The sequence below is a fragment of the Anastrepha obliqua genome, chromosome 1 (assembly GCF_027943255.1).
Source record: "Anastrepha obliqua isolate idAnaObli1 chromosome 1, idAnaObli1_1.0, whole genome shotgun sequence".
Classification (NCBI taxonomy): Eukaryota; Metazoa; Arthropoda; class Insecta; order Diptera; family Tephritidae; genus Anastrepha; species Anastrepha obliqua.
Window position 1 is genome coordinate 139,674,924 of NC_072892.1, and position 22,757 is coordinate 139,697,680.

At 39.1% G+C, this 22,757-nt stretch overlaps 1 protein-coding gene across 1 annotated transcript in view; it reads left to right on the forward strand.

The window, feature by feature from the left end:
* LOC129236327 (acetylcholinesterase) overlaps positions 1 to 22,757 on the forward strand; it is a 255,679-nt gene that overhangs the window by 163,588 nt on the left and 69,334 nt on the right. The window contains exon 8 of the mRNA XM_054870657.1: positions 17,904 to 18,067. Within this exon, the coding sequence (XP_054726632.1) occupies positions 17,904 to 18,067 (164 nt within the window). The remainder of the gene's footprint in view (positions 1 to 17,903; positions 18,068 to 22,757) is intronic.

A 22,757-nucleotide genomic window follows, 5' to 3' on the forward strand; every position in this document is an offset into this window, starting at 1 on the left:
AACGGCATACATCAAGGCGTACAAGCACTCTACTGAATGTATGAGTATTCCTGTGCTTGTGCAGATGTATTTGCTACAAACAAACAATACACAAATAAGAGCAGTTCCACAATAATGGACTCAACAAAGCCCTCGCTCGTATGTGTGTTTGTGTGGATTTGCGTGTGTATATGTACGTGTATTTATGAGTATACGAGTGTGCTACCCCTCAGCAGCTGCACGAGTTATCAGGTATAAAAATTGCACTCACTTCTAATGTTACCACCGATGACCACCAACAATGCCGACCTCTTTGTGTGCGACCAGTGCCTGTGCGAGTTCTATTGAGCGGATAATTTTCTGAACGCTGTTACATCGAGCGAAGCGGAGCGCACACGCATACCAACCACACATACGCGTACACATTAAAGTATGTAACAGCCGTTATTCACATTCACCAGCAACTGAAGTGAGCATGCGAGAGATATAGCGGTGAAGTAGGGCAGTCTGTTGTGGCTGTCCGAATGCCACAAAATATTCCGAGCCCTTTGGCGATGCCCTGCTTTTTGATGTTCCAGTCAATTCATGCTAGCGCTCCAGGTGGATATGCGGCTAGCTGGCATGGTTGAGGTTTCTAGATAAGCGTATGGGTTTGTATGTATGTACATACGCGCGGTGTTTAGTTGTTGCTCCACAACGCTAAAAATGCCTAAAATAAGAATTCATTGCCAGGAAAGCAAAGGGAAAGAAAGCGAAATATTTAAGCACAGCTTTAATTTGTATTTTCCTATTTGAAAGATTGCAATAGGCTTAGTATGAACGAAATTTATGAATAATCAAGTAAGGAAGTGCTAAAAGCGACCCAAATCGAATTTTATAGACCCGCGCACGTTTTTAGTAGAATCTAATTTGGGCTGACTGTAAATTTTTGGATTAAAGCAAACTTATAGGCAATGAGTGTTCAAGTTTTTAACATCAGAAAGTGGACCTTTCTTATATCTGATCTCAATAATGATTATGTCTGATCTAAATGAGATGGAAAACAATACGTCCACAAAGATTGGACGCGTTTTATTGAACCATTATTGAAATAAATAATTCTGCACGAACGTTCCACATCATAGATTGAATGAGTACGCCCAATAAATATTAGGCGAGTACTAATGTGGTTTTAGAAGTTGAAGGTCGACAGCCGAACAAAGCTTTGTAGTTTGTCAAATTCAAGCAGCCAATGGGAATGTTTGATCGTATTTTTACTTTGTTAGTGCGCTTAGTTTTATAGCCAACTATATTTTGCATTCGCCTTTACGTCATTTCATTTCATTACAATTTCAGTCTATGATACAAAAATCTTACAGAACAGATCACTAATTACTTGGTAACTTAACTTAAGAATAAAACGATTCAAGCATGGACTTAAATGTGGCTTTTGATGATGCAAATTCAATATCAGATCTCTGTGAAATGAGGCAAAATTCCGAAAGCGCCCTAAAGATTGGAGCTAGATTAGATTAGACTCAGATTAGCACTCTGTCAGGAGACCATTGTATTACACCCGATAGATTTCAGTAGAAAAAATAGAGATAGGAACGATAAAAAGTGGGTGGTAAGACGGTTAAATTAGTTTGAGGTCACTCTTCCAAAAATCTCTTGGATGCATTGATGAATCTTACGAAATCCGGAAGAGGAATAGTATGAACTTTATCCATCTATATTGTATTATAAAGAGGAAAACTTTGTTTGTTTGGTTGTAATGAATAGGCTCAAAAACTACTGGACCGATTTTAAAAATTCTTTCACCATTCGAAAGCTACATCATCCACGAGTAACATGGATTATATTTTATTTTGGAAATAGGGCTCGAGATATAGGTCAAAACGTGGACCCGGGTAACCTTCGGATGTGAATGTACAATATGGGTATCAAATGGAAGCTGTTGGTGAATGCTTTAGCCCAGAGTATTTTTCATGCCGCTCCGTGACTAGGGTCTCGAGATAGAGACCAAAACGTGGACCCTAGAATGTGTTTGTACAATATGGATATCAAATTGAAGCTGTTGGTGAATATTGGTGAATTGTTGGTGAAATTAGTACAGAGTATTTTTCATGCCACTCCGTGACTGGGGTCTCGAGATAGAGACCAAAACGCGGACTCTAGAATGTGTTTGTACAATATGGATATCAAATTGAAGCTGTTGGTGAATGTTGGTGAATTGGTGGTGAAATTAGTATAGAGTATTTTTCATGCCGCTCCGTGACTGGGGTCTCGAGATATAGGTCAAAACGTGGACCCGGGTAACCTTTGGTTGTGTATGTACAATATGGGTATCAAATGGAAGCTGTTGATAAGTGCTTTAATACGGGGTAATTTTCATACCTATTGATGACTAGGGTCTGGAAATATATGCCAAAACGTGGACCCCCGTGTCTTTGCACCGAATTAAACCAAACTTACACACATTGTTAAGGACATATTGAAGATGGTTTCCGTATAGTTTGGATACCTATTGGTAGAAAGGGTCTCTAGATATAGGTCAAAACGTGGGCCCGGGTAACCTTCGGATGTGTATATACAATATGGGTATCAAATGGAAGCTGTTGGTGAATGCTTTAGTTCAGAGTATTTCCATCCGCTCCGTGACTAGGGTCTCGAGATAGAGACCAAAACGTGGACCCTAGAATGTGTTTGTACAATATGGATATCAAATGAAAGCTGTTGATAAGTGCTTTAATACGGGGTAATTTTCATACCTATTGATGACTAGGGTCTCGAAATATATGCCAAAACGTGGACCCGCCGTGTCTTTGAACCGAATTAAACCAAACTTACACACATTGTTAAGTAGGTATTGAAGATGATTTCCGTATAGTTTGAATACCTATTGGTAGATAGGGTCTCGAGATATAGGTCAAAACGTGGACCGGGGTAACCTTCGGACGTGTATGTACAATATGGGTATCAAATGAAAGCTGTTGGTGAATGCTTTAGTACAGATTATTTTTCATGCCGCTCCGTGACTAGGGTCTCGAGATAGAGACCAAAACGTGGACCCTAGAATGTGTTTGTACAATATGGATATCAAATGAAAGCTGTTGTTAGGTGCTTTAATACGGGGTAATTTTCATACCTATTGATGACTAGGGTCTCGAAATATATGCCAAAACGTGGACCCGCCGTGTCTTTGCACCGAATTAAACCAAACTTACGCACATTGTTAAGTAAGTATTGAAAATGGGTTTCGTAAAGTTTGGTTGTAATTCGGAGCACTGGCAACGGGTACAGCGTTCTTTTGAACCAGCCATAATGTCGCTTACTTTTTTAACGCTTGGGGCGGAACTGAACTGTCAAATTGACAGTGTGAGTTACAATGTGTCAATATTTCTTTCTGATTTGGATGTCATAAGGAAAAAACGTAAGTGCAACATGTAAAAATTGTTTGTGAATTTTTTTGGAGTGGATTTTGGAACAGTGAATAATTTCTTACGAAATTTGAGAATTTAATGTGAAATCCGAATGAAATTATGTGTTCGTGGAAAAAAATTTTTTTTTCGTTTTTTTTTTTTAAATATAAATGGATAATGGTTAAAAAAGCTCCAATGCTTAATAAAACATATAAATTGAAACGAAAAATTCATGGATGATCAGGAAAAAAGACGATTGTTTATTCATATGCATTGATTTGAAATTTAAAAACAATCTTCTTTTTTCCTGATTTTCAATTTATATTTTATATTTACTCAAAAACAAATAAAAAAACAAAAAATATTGTTTATGCCCAAGCGCTTGAATAAAGAATAAAGAAATAAATAATATGAAAATCATATATTTTCTGTTCTAAACCATATCTATTCTATTTTAGTATGCCCAGCGAAGGGGGCCGGGTTTTTTAGTACTCAATATATCGCAACCCAATATTCTAAGTCTGATTCTGAAAAACGCCGGACAGTTACAATGAAAATGCTCTGCAGTGGCCTCATTCTCAAAACGCGATAGGCATATCGGGCTGTCTATGACCTCCATGGCAGCCATATGATGAGCACAAGCGCTGTGCCCTGTGATTACACCCACCAGTACTCTCAGGTTCTTTCTGCTGAGTTTTAGAAGAAAGGTCGCTATTTTCCTGTTTGGCTCTTTCACAAAGCACTTGGCTACTCTGCACAAGTTCAACCCAGACCAACGACCTCTGTGGATAGACCTCATGAAGTTGTCAATTGATGCGAAATTGACACCTAGAAAGGGTTCAGTGCCTAGTGGCATACTTGCAGAGCCTTCATTAACAAATTTATCTACTGATTCGCTCCTTGTAAGACCACAATGTCCAGGCACCCAAACATGACTAACTTTGTTGTGTTTTGCAACACTGTTCAGTTTTGTCTTTCATGAGTATAAAATCAAGCCGTATGCTCTCTTTATAGATTATCTGAAAGCGATAGTATTTAAAGTGGCAAAATCGAATACGTGCTACACATGCAAGGAATACCGAAAAAAATGGCTTCGCTAGTGAGTCTAACCCTCACTGAGACGTATTCCAAAATGCATATACAAGGCAAAGCGTCTGATTTATTCAAAGTTGAATCAGTAGTAAAGCAGGGAGATGCGCTGTCTGCGCTTGTGTTCAATTTGATCTTGGATTGTATAATTAAAGAAGTCGATCCGCCAGAGAATATATTCAACAAAACTTGGCAAATATGCGGCTTTTTTGATGACCTGGTAATCTTCGCGAGAAATATAAATGTTCTCAGAGCACTCCGATTGAAAGCAAAATTCTTTGGATTAAAGATCAACGAAAGCAAAACGAAAAACCTCACAAAACTTAACACGTAGAGAAAAGCGCCTGATCTTACAATTGCTAATCATAAATGTGAAAACGTGGATGAAATTAAATACCCCGGACTGCTTCTCAGTAGAACGATTGCTAGCCAAGACCGTGTACAGGCTGTGAACAGAACATATATTGCCCAAGGTAAATTGTTCAACAGCTCTAACAAGCTCTTGAGTAGAAAAATGAAAATCAAAATATATAAAACACTGATTCGAGCAGGGGCAACATATGGATGCGAAATGTGGACATTGAAAGCGGGTACAAACTCCAGCAAGGGGAAAACGTTGTGCTGTTTGCCGTTTTAATCACATCGGAAACGATGGTTAGATGACGTAGAGGACGATCTATGAGGCATAGGAGTGACGGAAGCGATCGTTAGACGATGTTGAGGTAGATCGCTCTCATAAAGATCAACTATCGTAGTCTGGCTATGGGCTGAGAGGCATTGAGAAGAGTTGTGGAAGAAGCTAAGGCTCACAACGCGTTGTAGTGCTATGAATGATGATGATGATTCAAATAAATGCATTTACCCAAAAGTGGACGTGGCAGCTCCTAATTTTCAGTTGCATCGTATATATTTGAGTAGTACCAAATTTACCTTTTTTTAATTTTCCGCAATTGCCGCGTGATTATTGACCGAATTCTCCCATTATCAACATCAACGTTGCTTGTATGAAGAGTAAATAGAGTAGACAGTTTCATTGAAGTATATTAATTTTTGCTTCAGTTAGCACGCGCACGAATGAACATAAATGGCTTAATCGAATTCTTCATCAGTTTGAGCATGTCTATATCCATCTCGATTGCTTTTTGCTGTCACCTTCAACCTCTATGTGAACAACGGATAGGGAGATATTTCCCTCTTTTAGCTTTTAAAATGTCATATTATTTGGTATTTAGAACGCTTACGGCAACTAGACCTAAACTTATGAAGACCACACAGTTGGTAAGGTAAGATTTCGACCTTTTTTTCTGCACTCAATGGACATAATTTAGCTATTAAAGTACTGAGTATGGACTTTTAATTCATCAGAATGGCTGGTTTATCAGCTGAAACGCCTGACTTGACGTATATTCACAAAAAGTAATCTACCTTATGTACACTAATCAGTTGCACTCAAATCATATGAACGAATCGGTGCTAAGATAGGCGATGATTCAGTTCCACTAAAGGGATAGAGGATGACCAATTCCACGCTTTATGGATTGACAGAAGAGATAGCGAAGAAGAAGAACAGGTGGACAACAAGAATCCTGGAATAGAGACAACAAGAAAACCTCAAAAGGAAAATTGGAAGACCGCCCACATGATGGGTTGATGACATCAAAAGAATAGCTAAAAATTGGATAAAAACATTAAGAGATAGAGAAAATTGGAAATCAATGGAGGAGGCCTATGTTCAATAGTGGACGCGAACGGTTGAATGATGATGACGATAGAGAACGTGGACCAAAAGGCGTGAATTAGTTCAGTATTTAAGAGCAGTGTTTTTCAATATTTTAAATATTTTTGACGTGATAACGTCTTATAATTCGATTTAGTCGGCTGCACGCACAAAAAAATGTGTCGTTACCTTGCTCATTTGTCGTTACCTTGCTCATTTGTCGTTACCTTGCTCATTGCCGTTACCTTGAATGAACTGCAAGCGAAAGCGCGGAACGAACAAAGCAAAGGAACGGCAACGTCCGACATCTTGCTCTCTCCTACTTAAGTGAGCGTATATATGTATGTATATGCGCATATGTACATATATAAATTCACGTATTTGTATTTGCATATGCCTTCTTATTGATTATTATTAATTTGATTTACTTGAAGAATTTAAAATAAAACCAAGTTTGTTAATAATACCTGTTGTTTTAATGTTATTATTATTTTTTGACGTGATAACGTCTTATAATTGTATGTAGCCGGCTGCACGCACCAAAAAATGCGTCGTTATCTTGCTCATGCGTCGTTACCTTGCTTGAACAGCATGTTATGTTATGTTATGTTATGTTATGTTATGTTATGTTATGTTATGTTATGTTATGTTATGTTATGTTATGTTATGTTATGTTATGTTATGTTATGTTATGTTATGTTATGTTATGTTATGTTATGTTATGTTATGTTATGTTATGTTATGTTATGTTATGTTATGTTATGTTATGTTATGTTATGTTATGTTATGTTATGTTATGTTATGTTATGTTATGTTATGTTATGTTATGTTATGTTATGTTATGTTATGTTATGTTATGTTATGTTATGTTATGTTATGTTATGTTATGTTATGTTATGTTATGTTATGTTATGTTATGTTATGTTATGTTATGTTATGTTATGTTATGTTATGTTATGTTATGTTATGTTATGTTATGTTATGTTATGTTATGTTATGTTATGTTATGTTATGTTATGTTATGTTATGTTATGTTATGTTATGTTATGTTATGTTATGTTATGTTATGTTATGTTATGTTATGTTATGTTATGTTATGTTATGTTATGTTATGTTATGTTATGTTATGTTATGTTATGTTATGTTATGTTATGTTATGTTATGTTATGTTATGTTATGTTATGTTATGTTATGTTATGTTATGTTATGTTAAAGTATATTATGTTATGTTATGTTATGTTATGTTAAAGTATATTATGTTATGTTAACGTAAACTCATTCTCTATATCCATACAAAATATCTATCAAACAAATAAAATTAAAATTTTCTTTTGAAAAATGCAACTATTCAATTAGTATTTTCTTATGACGTTATCACGTTAAACTATCGTCAGTAAACCGACTTTACAGACAACCTCTTTTTATTTCTCCTTTTTTATGGAATTATTGCATGAAAATAGTTTCAATTACTTTGTTTTATTTGTAGTCCGCAAGATTGTAACTCCGTAGCCTAAAAAAACATTGGTACTATATTTTTTGTATCAGTGGCGCTCTTAGAAGCACACCCTATTATGCTCAGAATATGTACTCTCTTCTTCTTACCTCTCCTAGATTAAGTTGGTAAACAGAAATCAGGTAACACTGCTGTACAGTGCGATTTAGGGGTTGCATACTGGACCATAACACTCGGTCCGAGCCCAACAACCCTGTTTACTATTGGTTGAATCAATCATACTGTAATAAGTTATTTAGTACTAGAATTCCAGCTAGATATGAGTGGGTTGTCAATATACCTAGTGGGAAGAACTGGCTATGGTTCTTGATGGCTCAACGCTTAATGATAAAATTAGCTTTAATGTCTACTCTTAGAAGTCAAAAGTAAGCGTTTCAGCTCGTATTTCAGGCTGAGATCCTAGCCATTAATGAGGTAGCTGCCTGGTTAAGCAAAAATGTGGCTACCTCAGAGAAATCTATATTTACTCCGAGAGCGATTAAGTCTCTTGGTGGGGTTGTAACTATTTCCATTATTGCTTGCAAATGCCGGGCGTCTCTTAACGAGATGGCGGAATATTTCGGCATCTATTTGATATGGGATGGCATAGTGACATACGAGACAATTGTGAGGCAGGCAAATTAGCAAGAGAAAGCGTTACCACTCGCCTCCCTCTTTATATGGAGATCGTACGTATACCCCTCTCAACCTACACACTGCCTGGTGTAAGTAGCATTGTCACTTCAGTCAGCACGAGATGAGTTGATAATCTCATATGTAATGCTACAAAAATAATTTGGTTAAAATTCGACGTTAGGCGCTTAAAGACGTTACATAATCGGTCAAGGAAAAATATTTCTATGTAAGTTGCTTCGACCACTGTCTTCTAGGTCAAATTGCTCAAATATTGAACGTACCTCAATTCAACTATTGCAGAAGCTGCAGGGATGAGGAAGAGGAGGCGGAATAGGAGGAATAGCTCGTTAGACACCTTCTCTGTTACTGTCCCGTGTGGCATGCCACTAGCTTTAGATACGTTGGCGCATCGTTCTGGAAGGATTCTGATGACCTTAGGGTTAAAGTGTCAGTCAGATCAATGGGCTTGCACTTAAAACAAAATTGTTTAACGAGTAGTAGCAGATAAACTGGTATCACAATGGATCGCCAACGGTCTAAGTGAGTTCGCTTAGAGACCGGCTGCAACTTTTACCTACCTACCCACCTACCTTTGTTGTTGGGAGCAGTGGTTAGTATCACATTCCGGACATATGTTGGGAATGTCGAGCTCAATTCTGGATAGATAGGAGTTCCAAATTACTACAATAACCTCAACAAATTTTTGCTCATATCAGCAATGTAGGCTACATCTTAAGTTTTGTAAAATATAAACCAATGAAGGCTTCGACCAAGCAATTTATTATTGGGTTTACAGTTTGCAGGGTTTACTAGGGTGGGCCATGTAAAATTTGCTTTTTGAATCGGCTATAAAAAAATAACTAATCAATATTTTTTCAAACTTTTTTTTATTTTGAAGATTGCACATTGTCATTTATGAATGAAAAATAATATCGTTCAAATGACTGCCACGACTGGCTTTACAGTAGGCCATTCGATCAACCCAATTTTAAGCACATTTTCGATTGTTTGGGCTCCAATTTCATTAATGGCAACTTCGATTTCGTGTTTTAAAGCATCAATCGTCTCTGGATGGTTCGCATAGCATTTGTCCTTAACGGCTCTCCACAAAAAATAGTCCAACGGGCTTAAATCACAGCTCCGAGGCGGCAAATTGATATTGGAATTTCGGCTTATTATTCGGCTGTCAAAAACGGTAGCCAAAGTCCACCGATGTGAAAATCAGAAAAGAAGAAGAAGACTCACCACTTTGGAAACAGGTTTTCAATATTTCCCAATTTTGTTCCAGTGTATAGCGTCCCATTCCGTAAATGTCAAACCTTTAAGTAAATTATGAACACATTTGACATGTCATTTGTGTTACCATTCTCAAAAAAATAGGTGGTTCAAAAAGCAAACGCTATATGGCCCACCCGTAGGATGCAATTGATGTGCGTTGTTCAAATTGCAAAAATTTTGACATGAGACAAAACAATCAGAACAGAGTTGCAGTTCCTCCTGCGTGACGTGCGCGGAGAACATTTTTTACCGAGGACTGATTTGGGAAATCCTGGTTTGCATTTTCCCAAAATTTGTGAACGCTAAACGACTGCAAATTTGTATATAATGATTATATTTGAAAAAAATCATTTGCTTCCTTCGACAATTTGTTCGCCAGCTGTCACTATCTAATCACTTAAAAAACACCCATTATATACCATAACAGTAATGCAAACCTCTGCGCTTACCTACATTCATTTAAGATAAATTACAACCATGAAATCGCAACGGTAATTCCCTTAACAGAAAATGAACAATACAACATATACAACAACAATGTGAGATTCACATTTACATATCATCCGACCTAATTGTCACATTTCTATAGAGGAGTGTAAGTTTGAGTGAGGTCGGCATTAAAAAATCTTGAAAGCTATTAAAGACTGGAAATACAATACATATACATATACATATCCATATACACATACACATACATATACATATACGAGTACATTAAATAATCAGCTAATTGTAAATTTAGTGTTTAAGTGCAAAATCAAATAGACAGTCAACTGGTTTGAGTTGAATAAGAATAAAAATAGAAATGGCAAATATTTTAGTGAACCATAAATAATTTATTCCACGCAGTCTAAGGCTATATTCAGTTACATATCTGCGATTCTAGAAACTTGAAGAGGGGGCTTAATTTAAAAATTCTTCTCATACTGTAGCCGATATTTTAATGTGAAGAATCATTATGTCTGCATTGAATGGATTGTTGGGAAGTACTCATAGGTCTGTGCAAAAGTTTTTTAAATTTAAACTTCTTAGGCGTCGATGGACGAGCGGGAATGGAGAGTAAAACTTCAAGGCCATGCAACGTTTTGGTCATTTTCGTTCCGCGAGAGAGAAAAAGATATAACGTAGAGGAAAAGGAGAGAGAGAGAGCTATACCTTATATATATCTTAGATACCCTTTAGGCTATTTTTCTGAGTTTTTCCTTGTGGTTGCTAATTGCTACTGAGAAATAACACTGCCTACTTTTTGGCGCTTGTTTGTTGGTGCAAACTTGTAGGATATATATTTTTGATGCCTACCTTTTTGGCGTTATATTTTCTTGGTACCTACTGTTTGGGGCGTTGGGGTGTTTTGGTCCCAATTTTTTTGGCGTTTTTTTAGGTGCCTACTTTTTGGCGCTTATTTGCGTTTCCTGGCTAGTGCTTGTGCGTACTATAAAGTGCTATCCATTCCGGCGTCGGATTTACGGGTATTGCCTTGCGGTAATTTGTGCTGTTGCTGTGGTCCTGGAATCGCTGCATTAGTGCGCGTTGTTGCCACGGTTTGTGTCCGGCGTTTACCTACACCGGTCGATCGTTTTTTGTAAATTTGGTCTATTTGTATTCTCTGCAAATGGTTTGAATTAATTTAGATATATATTCTTTCTCTCTCTCTCTCTCTCTCTCATTCTCTCTTGGGTCTCTCCCTCTTTCTTTGTCTACATTAAAAGTTTCATTTCTGTCATGCGTACCTATTACGCTACATGCACTTTTTTTAGTGTATTTACATTGTAACTGATTAACAAATTATAAACTAACGAACAATTTGGATTTAATTATCGTGAAATACGAAAAAATTTAAAAATGCTGATGTTGCGGTTTCTTGTTTTCGGTTCAGCCTTTCTTTCCATTTGCTGGGGTCAATTAGGGTTGAGAATTCGCTATTTACATGGTGAAGTAGTCTTTCCATATGAGACTTAGCGTTTCTGTTGATCCAAGTGACAACTGGTGCGATGCCAAGGACGCGTTTGATATCGTAAACTGATACAACAACAAGAGCATTTTATTGTACATATATGGTTAAGACCGATTTTTTGCCTAGAAGCAAGTACCTACATATGTATTTCTAAATCTCATTTCTAACTCTTCTTGTTTTCTTTTTAATGTGAGCATTCCATCTAAGCTTAGTACTTAGTGTCATAACTAAGTAGTTGGCGGTGTTGTGGTACGGGATTTGCACGCCCGTAATAACCTATGGCGAGTGTGCTTTATCAAAAACACGGGTCCACTCGTAGAGTAGAGGACCGAGAAGTCGTGGAAGATTTTCTCCGATCTGGTCGCCCATCATCGTCTTTAACGGATAAAAACGTCGACAAAGGCAAGGAATTGGTGCTGGGAAACCATCACACCATCATTTAAGTTTGAGGGAAGTAGCTCGTGAGCTTAGCGTGTTTCACGGATCAATTCGCAGCATTTTACACGTTCCAATAGAATTAAATTTCTTTCAAAAAATTCTTCTGGAGAAGGTGGCTGAAAGCATGCTTGAGCAAGTGAATTCAGACCCCACATTTATCCAGCGCATCATAACAGGTGATGACACACGGGTATATGAGTTTGACATGCAAGCCAGTCAACAGGCGGCTGAATGACGCTATCCATATGAGGCGAACCCAAAAAAACCACTTCAAAGTCGGTCAAAAGTAAAATTCATGCTACTCGTTTTCTTTGGTTATCAGGGTGTTGTGCACTCGGAATTCATCCCAAATGGATGTACGGTAAATGAAGAATATTATTTTGAAGGTATGCGACGGTGGAGAGAGAATGTGCCTAGGAAACGGCTCAATTTGTGGAAAGAAAACTCATGGATTTTGTGAACACTTTTTTGACCGACCAAAAACTCGACAAATATCATCGAAGAACCACCGTATTCACTGGATTTAGCCCTCTGTGACTTCTTCCTTTTCCCAAAACTTGAATTGCTACTCGGCGGACTCCGCTTTGAGTCGATAGAGGCCATTAAGGAGAACTCGCTAAAGGAGCAGAAGAAGATCTCTTAAAACACGTTTAAAAGGTGCTTTAATGACTGGCTGACTAATCGTTGACATATGTGTATTGCTTCGTATGGAGCCTATTTTGAAGGCGACAAAATAAATTTTAATGATTAAACAAATATTTTGCGTTTTATTGAACAATTCGCGGTTTAGGTTTAGGTTAGTATGGTTGCCCAGGGAGTGGGCACACTTGGACGAAGAGAGATTCGTCCTTTGTGATACCATTTTCAAGGAGGTAAGGAGAGGGGAAGGACCGATGAGGTGCAGGGAGAGGGCGGGGAGAGGTGGTGATGGGAAGCTTAGAAGCGTGCGGATTATGAACGATGACTATGTTTGCGTCAACCGCTTAATGCTGATGATGAAACTCATCAGATTTTTAATGTCAGCGCCAGCTATCTCAGCAGGCGTGGCAAAGAAGTAAGAGCCAAGATGCCTGAATCTTAGCCCCGCCAGGGCAGGGCAGCTAAGGAGAAGGTGCTGAGATGATTCCACCTCATCCTCCATACATGCAGCACAGAAAGGACTCGAGGTGATTCCAAGTCTCACAGCATGCATTCCTCGCGCATTGTGTCCTGTGAGAGAACCCACTAGATTGGAGAGCTGATATTTTGTCAGCCTCAGAAGCTCACCCGAGCGCCTTCGGTCCACACGTGGCCAGAAGGATTTCGCGACTTTGCACGTTTGTGCATTTTCCCAGCGCTCGCTGAGTTTGCGCGATGCCCATCTTTCCAGGAGCAGACCGCAGGTAGTCAGGGGGATTCCAATTTTCTCGCTCCGCGGGGAAATCACCTCACATGTCCCTTGTCTAGCCAGCTCATCCGCCTCACAGTTTCCCGCAATGTCGCTGTGACCGGGAACCCAGATGAGGCTGATGTCAAAGAATTCGGACGCAGTCGAAAGTGAGGTCAAGCATTCCTTGAGCAATTCCGAATGCACCGTCATAGACCCGAGGGCCCTTATCGCCGCTTGGCTATCGGAGTAAATATTTACCTTCTTGACTGTTAGTACACATTTGAGCAGCCAATCAGCTGCCTCCTTGATTGCGGCTGCCTCTGCCTGGAACACACTGCAGTGGTCCGGTAACCTGAATTTTAGTCTGATGGGGGTGCGCCCTTGCACCCATACAAGGCGATTGTTGCCTTCCTCACCCTTTCCTCAATATTGGGCTTCCATGTAAGCTTGCTGTCAAGAATAATACCAAGGTACTTCACCTTGTCAGAAAGCATCAGAGGAGCGCCCCCTAGTGAGGGAAGTTCAGCTCTGGGTATCTTATACTTCCTCGTAAATAGGACGAGCTCCGTCTTAAGAGGATTCACCGACAGGCCACAATCCGTTGCCCATCTAACAACTGCATTCAGGTATCCCTGCATCAAGTTGTACAGAGTATCCAAAAATTTTCCTCTAACAATTAGTGCCACGTCATCCGCGTAGGCAATTACCCTGCAGCCTCCCTTCACCAGCTCCTCCAACAGATCATTTAGAACAACAACCCAGAGGAATGGTGAGAGAACCCCACCTTGCGGAGTGCCTCTACTCACCTGCCGGTGGATGGAGATACCGCCCCACTCTGCCGTGACAGTTCTGTCGCTAAGCATTTTGTGGATAAGTCTTATAAGGTCGGTTTCGACCTCTAGCTTACCTAGAGACCTGGTAATTGCCTCCGGAAGGACGTTGTTAAAAGCCCCCTCAATATCGAGGAAGGCGCCTACCGCAAACTCCTTCTGAAGAAGAGGCTCTTCGATTTCTTCCACGATTGTATGTAGGGCAGATTCCACCGATCTACCCTTGCAATAAGCATGTTGAGTATGCGACAGTCGACCCCGAGGAATTTCGCTTCTTATGTGCAGGTCAATCAGTCTCTCAAGGGTTTTCAGAAAGAAAGATGATAGACTAATTGGTCTGAAGTCCTTAGGGGAGGCGTGCGAGCTCTTACCTGCCTTGGGTATAAAGACAACCCTCACGGCCCTCCATGATCTTGGTATGTAGCCCCTGGCTACGCAGCTCGCATAGATGGGGCTCAACCAAAGGCATGATATCTCCACAGATTTCTGTAGTTGGGCAGGAATGATGCCGTCAGGACCAGGCGACTTGAAGGGCCTAAAGGAGTCAATGGCCCAAGCCAGGCGACGCTTATCCAGCAACCAGCCCCGGTCCGGAATGCAAGTTGAAATGCTATCCAGGCCGGTGCTGCTAGGTGCTGGGCTCATTGGAAAATGGGCGTCGAGAAGTTACTTCAGTGACTCCTCGCCGCTCATCGCCCAACGCCCCGATTCGTCTCTTAGGTACCCCAAGGGAGCGGAACTCTTCGTGAGTACTCGTCTAAACCTGGAGGACTCATGGCAGGCCTCTACGCTTTCGCAGAAGCTTCTCCAGGAGTCCTTCTTAGCCTTCCTAATTTCGGACTTGTATATTCCTAGCCCTGCTTTATACAGTTCCCATCCCGAGGGAGACCTAATTCAATTTGTGTCATTAGACAAGTCATATGTGGCAAGAATATAGAGAATAGGCCCCAGCACGCTGTCCTGTGGGACGCCAACTTTTATTTAGATTTTAAAATATTATAACATTTTGTTGGTCGAGGCGCATTCATTTTGTTAAGAAGGCCACCGTGACAAATTTTGTCAAAGGCTTTATACACGTTCAGAAAGCTAGCAGAGCACACCTTTTTTCCTCAAAGGCGTTTTCAACGGTGCGCGTAAGTCTATGCACTTGATCAGTGGTGGAGTGTTTTGTGCGAAAACCAAAATGATGTGCTGGTATAATATTTCTTTGCTCAATAATTATGCTGAGGCGTTGGGCTAAAAGCTTTTTATCAGCTTTGATATAATTGGTAGGAGCGAGATAGGCCGATAAGATGTAACATCGGAGAAGATGTCACAGCAAATTCGGAAGGCGCTAGTATCCGGACATATCGCACCCTAAATACAAAAGGGTCACAACTCAAAATTTTCCACACTCGAGCTTGACTTGTTTACAGTAGCACAGAAAACAAACTATGTGACATATCACGCTGAAATTTGCCATGTAAGCTTATAACAGTCCTACCAAAAAACAAAAAATTTATTTTTGCCATATGTCATCCGCGGACCGTTTTATTGATAACGTCTCGTTCATATTTGAGCAGAAGTACATTTTGAGTTGTGACCCTTTTGTATTTAGGGTGCGATATGTTCTATCATTCTTGATAATTCATCAATATAGAATTAAGTCTGCAGTCGCTTATGGCCGTCGTCACGTCTTTGCCCGTTCGCTGTCACCGTCGCCATTAGTTCATGGCCAGCCCGTTGTCAATTGCACGTGTGGTGTCTTGTTATTGTCGCTTGTTGGTCCGCTGCGTATAGCAGTTGATCTATGACGTCAGCGCATCCCACAGGTACGGTAATTTGTATGTGGAGTTGAAGTTGTATGTCGAGCGGATTAATTTACATGCACTTCGTGTATATTTTTCTTATTGAGTCAGCAGTTGATGGTAAGGGGTCATCAGGTTCTTGTATTCACTGATAGTCAATTGTTCAAAATTGGTGCCTCCGCAAACCTTTTCCCTCTGGTTTGCAACCATCTTTACGAATCAAGTAGAGTCGGGCGATTTCTGAGTTCCTTCGCAATTCTCCTCTAAGTAATAGCTTATTTTGCCTCCTTTCAAAGGTGAGGTGAGTGCCTGCCATTACTAGTCTGTTGCGCTCGGTAGAGTAAGATCGGGTAATGTGGTCAACGTCTGTATTTTTCATAAAAACAAACATGCACAAGAAAGATTGCTTATGAACATCAAAATTCATATGACGGATGCTTTACGCTGCTCGCCTTTTAAATTGGACTCTTTACTGATGAGCAGTTGATCAAAATATTTTGTGAAGTGCAGTCGATTTGTTTTTGAGTATCGTGTAATATTAATGGTATTTTTTAGCAAGTGATTATTTTTAGAGTGTGAAACTTCAGATAGAATTATTAAACTATTCTGCATTTTTTAATGCGGTAAGAAACTCTTTTTAAATAATTTAAACAAAAGTTTGTAATACTTTTTTCTTGTAAGTGCTACAGCGGCTAATGTGGGCTAGTTAGCGTCGGGTATTGTGAACTAGTAGCCCACATTACTCCCTTAGTATTTTTCTAATTCCCGTTAATTTTCCTATTTTGTATTTCCCAACTATACATATTTAGACTAGACAAAAATGGAGAAATAAGGAATGATGAAAAAAGCCATTGTAGATGTTAGGAATGAGAAGATGGGCACACTTTTTGTATCAAAGAGTTTTGATGAGCCGCGTTTTACATTGCAAAGAATGGCAAGTAGTAATGCATCCCCTAGCTTACTTTTAAAATCCCCACTTGGATGAATACTGGATGAAGCCACTGACAGAGACCTTGTAAAATATACATTAGAATGGGAATCAAGACTTTGCGGCCTCACAAGACACGATATTCGTTCCCCGACGTTTTAATTGACGGAATTTCCAAAGTGCCAAACAAATTTCAGGTCCTTAAGCAATGTGCAGGGAAAGGTTGGATGCATGGCTGAGTTTAGTTTTCGCCCTCCAACGGGAACCTCTTTTAATAGAGCGATGGGTTCACAAAAGAAAATGCAATGATGTTTTTCGATTTACTTGAGCAAGAGTATGAGAAACAATTTCCACCATCTGCTATACAGAATGTGGATTTATGGTATATTTACCTAAGTTTAATCTTTTTTTTTTCAAATAGTCAACCAAGAAGGTATTTAAATAAATTAAAAAAATATATATATATGAACAAATTCATCGGCTTATTATTAACTCTTACAATTGTTTTTGGTAATTTTATCTAGTGGCCCACTTTACCCAAATACAGTGGGCCACATTACCCACCATTTTTCTTTTCATAATTTTTTAAGGTGGTTTCAGTTTTTCTATATTATCAGACGAAAAATATTAGATTATACTTTGCATTAAAACCTAAAGATAATTCAATATCTGTTATAAAGAAAAAAAGATCGCTTTTTCATTATGATTATTTTGTCAGAAATGAATATCAATGTGAAATGGTGCCCACAATACCCGACTTTACTCTATGTGTTGATTCTCAAATCTTTATGGTATAATCACGTAGAGCTACTTTTCAGCTGCACATTGCATTCCCATAGCGTCTGGAATATTCAGCATCGCATTTATTCTGTTCTTTGAAATTTTACATTTATTTAAAATATTCAAACTAAAGCTTTTAACTATTTTAAATTATTTATTACTCCCTAGCCACCACTACTTTTTCCATATGCAAATCTTATCTTCCATTTATGAATATCCTTTCAGCGCACCAGCACCTCACAGTGGGGTGAATGGATGGGAATACTGCACGGCGATGAAATCGAGTACTTCTTCGGTCAGCCATTGAATACGTCGCTACAGTACAGGCCAGTCGAACGAGAGCTGGGCAAACGGATGCTGAATACGGTTATTGAATTTGCAAAAACAGGGTAAGTACCGTTATCACTATTTATGAACTTTCAATGCCTCAATAATACAGCGATAGTGAGTTCTCATAGCTCACACACACACACACAAGCATTCACTCACTACTTTATGAGTATTAATATGCAATGGCGAGCTATGAAAAATGAATAATAGCCAACACTCGAAATAGTATTTGCCGACGCAAGTGTCTTTCAAGTGCAATTTTAATTGCAACAGTTTTCGACTGTAAACCATTCGAGTGGAACGCCAGCAGATAGTGGTTGCGTGTGTGCGTGGGTGTTTGAGTGCAGTGCGAGGTTGCGTTGGATGCATTATTTATGTGTATGGCGCGATGTAAAAAAAACAAAATGTTTTTATCTGTGCGTAAGTATTCGACTATTATGCAGTGCTGCAAAAAATTAAAGGCAAGCTGAGTTTGAAGGCTGTAATTAATAAAAATAGCGAAACTTTTTTGAAATTAATTATTGTGCTGGGCACTTTAGCATACAATTTTCGATTTATTAAAACAATTTTACCAGAAATTGTTGCAAAAGTAGTAATGCAAGAAAATTTCTATTCTAATATAGGCAGGTAGGTAGGTGAGATAGTTGCAGTACCGCTTAGGCACACCCCAAGTAGCACTAAAACGCCATTTTGATACCATTATGAGACCTCCAACAGGCAAATATCTATGATGGGATTTAGGTGGTAGCACTGCAGTGGGCTATCAAAGAAAGGAGCACCCAGTGATCTTAATCGTCTAGCTGCCAAACCCGTATAGTTACAGTGGAAGTGTAGCCTCCTTCTCTGAAAGGTACCCACAACTTCTGCAAAGGGGGTTAAATGGTAACCCTTGCTTTTCGGCGTGTGCCGATCGTCCGATGATCAGTAAATATAGCTACGAGTTACGATATTGAATGGTGTGGCGTGCCCAGAACCTTCTGCATCCTGCGTCTATTGTACTCGAACTAAAGGATTTTGGAAATAGCACATGAAGAAATTGACCTCCATCCGTTCTGCACTTTCTTGAGAAATAAGTTGTGCAATTTTACTTCAACAACAGCCAGGTGGATGCCGATGACCGGTTAGGAGGTCTCTGAGATCAATGCAGTCTCTCTATGTTCCTATGTCTTGGAAACCCGATCAGAGAAATGTTACCTGCACACCCAAGAGATTTGATTTACTCCTTACAGGAGTTGATTAGTTTGGATCTGCACCGTAGCGTCGTCAGAGCCTTGGTTGCGGCTTGACTATTGGAGAAAATGTGCGTTACCTAAGCACTCTGCATGCCTGCAGGACGGCAAATACATCTTTCTGAAAAACACTAGTAGTATTCGGCGGTTTTAAAGCAATAGAAAAATTGAAGAGGAAACCTCTGCTCCGACTCCCAGTTCCATCTTGGAGCCGTGAGTGAAGTGCAAAGGTGCCAACTTCGGTGCAGATTTTCCCCTCGTTCTAATCTTGCCTACTTGGAAAGATTGCCATGGCACGTCCCTCAAGCTCCAGTATGTGGACAGTGAGATCTGTCGGAAGTTCAGAAAAATGCGGTGTTAACTACCTAAAAATGCTACAATGCCCCTTGAGAGATTGCCTCCAGAGCCCAACCTCCTTTAGCTTGATTACGCTTTGAGGAGTGATGGAAATAACGTGAAAGTTGAATTTTTTTTAGAAAGCTAAATTTGTATTTAAGGTTCACTGAAATTTCGGTTTTTGTTTTTATTAATTAAAAATATTTCTTAAAAACTAAAACATTATTCAAAATGCTAACCTTTTACTTTAATACAGACTCTTAGACGGTCCGGCCATTGTGCTTTAGCGATACGTAAAGGGTTTTCCAATACCAGGTGCTACAGGTGAATGGAAACGAAACCATTGATCTTTTACGGGAAAAGTTTCCGGATCGTGTTATTTCTCGAAGAGGTGAACACAATTGGCCACCGAGATCTTGTGATTGAGCACCTTGTGACTTTTTTCTTTGGCGCGACGTGAAAGAAAAGGGTCGATTCAAGACCTCAAAGATGGAATTCGTGAGGCTATCGAGGACATAGGGCAGCCACTTTGCAATTCTGTTATGGAATATTTCATGAAAAGGATATTGTCCTGTAAGCGTGGTCGTGATAGTCATTTGCCTGATGTTATTTTCCACTATTAACGGCATGCCTTCCTCTTTATAATGAAATAAACATCCGATCATTTATATTAAAAAATAGCATTTTTTGTTTGAATATCAAAATAACACCTATTATCAAAAACCCTAATTTCCATCGATATGGATGACCTTTCCACGGCTGGCTTTGCAGTAGCCCATCCTGCAACCCACTTTTTCAGTACACTTTGGCCATTTCCGGGAAAAGGCAACTTCGATTGTCTTTTCAAATCTTGATAGTTAGCGTAATATTTATTTGTGATTCTACCCCACAAAAAATGGTTTAATAGATTAAAATCTCAGCTTCTAGGCATATCTGTTTCGGCTGATAATTCGGTTTTGGAATGAATGTTTTTAAAAAACCCATAGGCCATATTCCATATATAAAACGGACCAGCCTATACAACGCGCAATGAGTCAGCGCGGATTTTATAAGTTTCATGTGAAATTTTACTTTTGTATGATGTAGATTGTCTAGTCCAAGTCCATTAATGAAACTACCATATTAGCCAAAGTTTGAAGTATTTATTTAAATGATGTAAAGATGTAAATGGTTAGAAGATGATAAATTTAGATTTATCGGTTTTAAATTGAAATAAACGAAAGAAAATTCAAATTGACTGGGTAATCTTTATTACTTTGTGTAGAGCCGTTCATGACATTTATTTTTTAAAGACAATCCCTTTCAAATGTTGGCCGCAACTGCACCGTAATTCGGCCATCCGTAAACACCAATTGTAGAAGACTTGCTGGAGCACTGCGGCCGGTATCTCTCTCATGAATAACTTAGTAATGTTGGCTTTCAATGCCTAAAACGAAGTTGGTTTATCCAAAAAGCATTTAGATTTTACATTACCCCCACAAATAAACGTCCAAAGGTGTGATATCACAAGGTCTTGGTGGCTAATCCATTGGTCTGAGACGATTGATATAAATTGCTCACCGAAACGATGACGCAGTAAAACCATTGTTTCACTGGCTGTATGACAAGTAGCGTCACAGGCTTCAATTTCCGGCATCAAAAAGTCGTTTATCATGGCGCGATAGCGTTCTCCATTCACTGTTACATTGGCGCCAGCCTCGTTTTTGAAAAAATATGGGTCGATGATTGGTTCATCCCATAGGCCGCACCATGTAATGACCGTGGGGATATAATGACTGTTCGTTCTTGAGTGCTTTCGGATTGCTCTTCAGTCCAAATACGGCAATTTTCTGTTGATGTAGCCATTAATGGGCCTCATCGCTGAACACCATAAGTTGGCATAAGCGCCCGATAAACCCTTTTCACAGGGCGTCTATTATCGTGATACAATCCTATTATTTGTAAACATTGTTGTGGCTAAGACCTTCCTTGATGAAATGTCAATGAATATTGAAAAATATGATGTTTTTAGTTTGACAGTAGTCACGCGTTTTCTGTCAAACAATTCCTTTTTTTGGAAAAATACCTCCAATCTGATCACCCTTTACTATAGCGATACAAATTTAAATATTTACTTATGAGCAGCAGCAAAGCAAGATGTGTATTAACTTGTTTTCAATAATTACTTTAATTTATTATTTATTACATTTCAAATCAAAATATTATCAAATTTTCTTCTCGCAGTCAATTAAATTTAGTGAGTCGACTGCGTGCTTGACATTCAATTACGTTTACCCCGTTCACTGCAATTTCAATTTTCCCTCATCGCTTAGGCCATAGCCGTTTCACATCAAAAAACACTGGACTAAGATCATTTTATATACAGATAAGCAGGTGGCCATCAGAAATATTTACTCTACAACGCAATTTATGTTATTCAATTTTATTGAGTTATCTACGATTGCCTTAATCGCGAGAGAAAACAGAAAGCAGTCTTTAACAGTTATTGAAATGTGTATGTATGTGTGTATGTATTTAGGTTAGGTTAGGTTTGGCAGCCGCATCGCAGATAGAGACAACGATGCCACTTAGACCACGAAATGGGTCCGTTGTAGGCCGCGGGGGCTGGGCTACATTTCCCTCTCCATATTGAACCATCCTGAGCTTTTGATAAAGTGTAAAAGGCTGTTGATACCTAAAGTGTATAGATTATCTATATTCGTTAGGAAGTAGGATTTTAAAATCGGTTCCTTGGCATGTGCAAAAAAGGTGTTGAATTGTTTCCAAATCCTCCTCATTTCTGCAGCTACGACAGAAATCATGTGTGTAAACGCCTAACCTCCTTGCATGATTTCCTATGAGACAATGTCCTGTGAGGGCCCCTACTAAGGTCCTGATTGGAAGTTTTTCAGTTTTATAATACTCTTCGACAGACGTAAGTTTAGCCTTAGCCATGTTTGCCTAGCAATTTCGCAGGTGTTAACGCTGATCCATCTTTGATTTGCAGAACTGATTAGTGCGTCCTTAATGAGAAGCTTACAAGTTGCAAGAGGTATCTCCATAAAATTACTTATGTCTGGCATGCAGGTACCTTCTCTTGCAAGTTGGTCTGCCGTACAGTTCCCTGGTATATCTCTGTGGCCTGGAACCCAACGTAAGATTATACGATATTGTTTTGCCATCTCATTTAGAGATTGGCGACAAC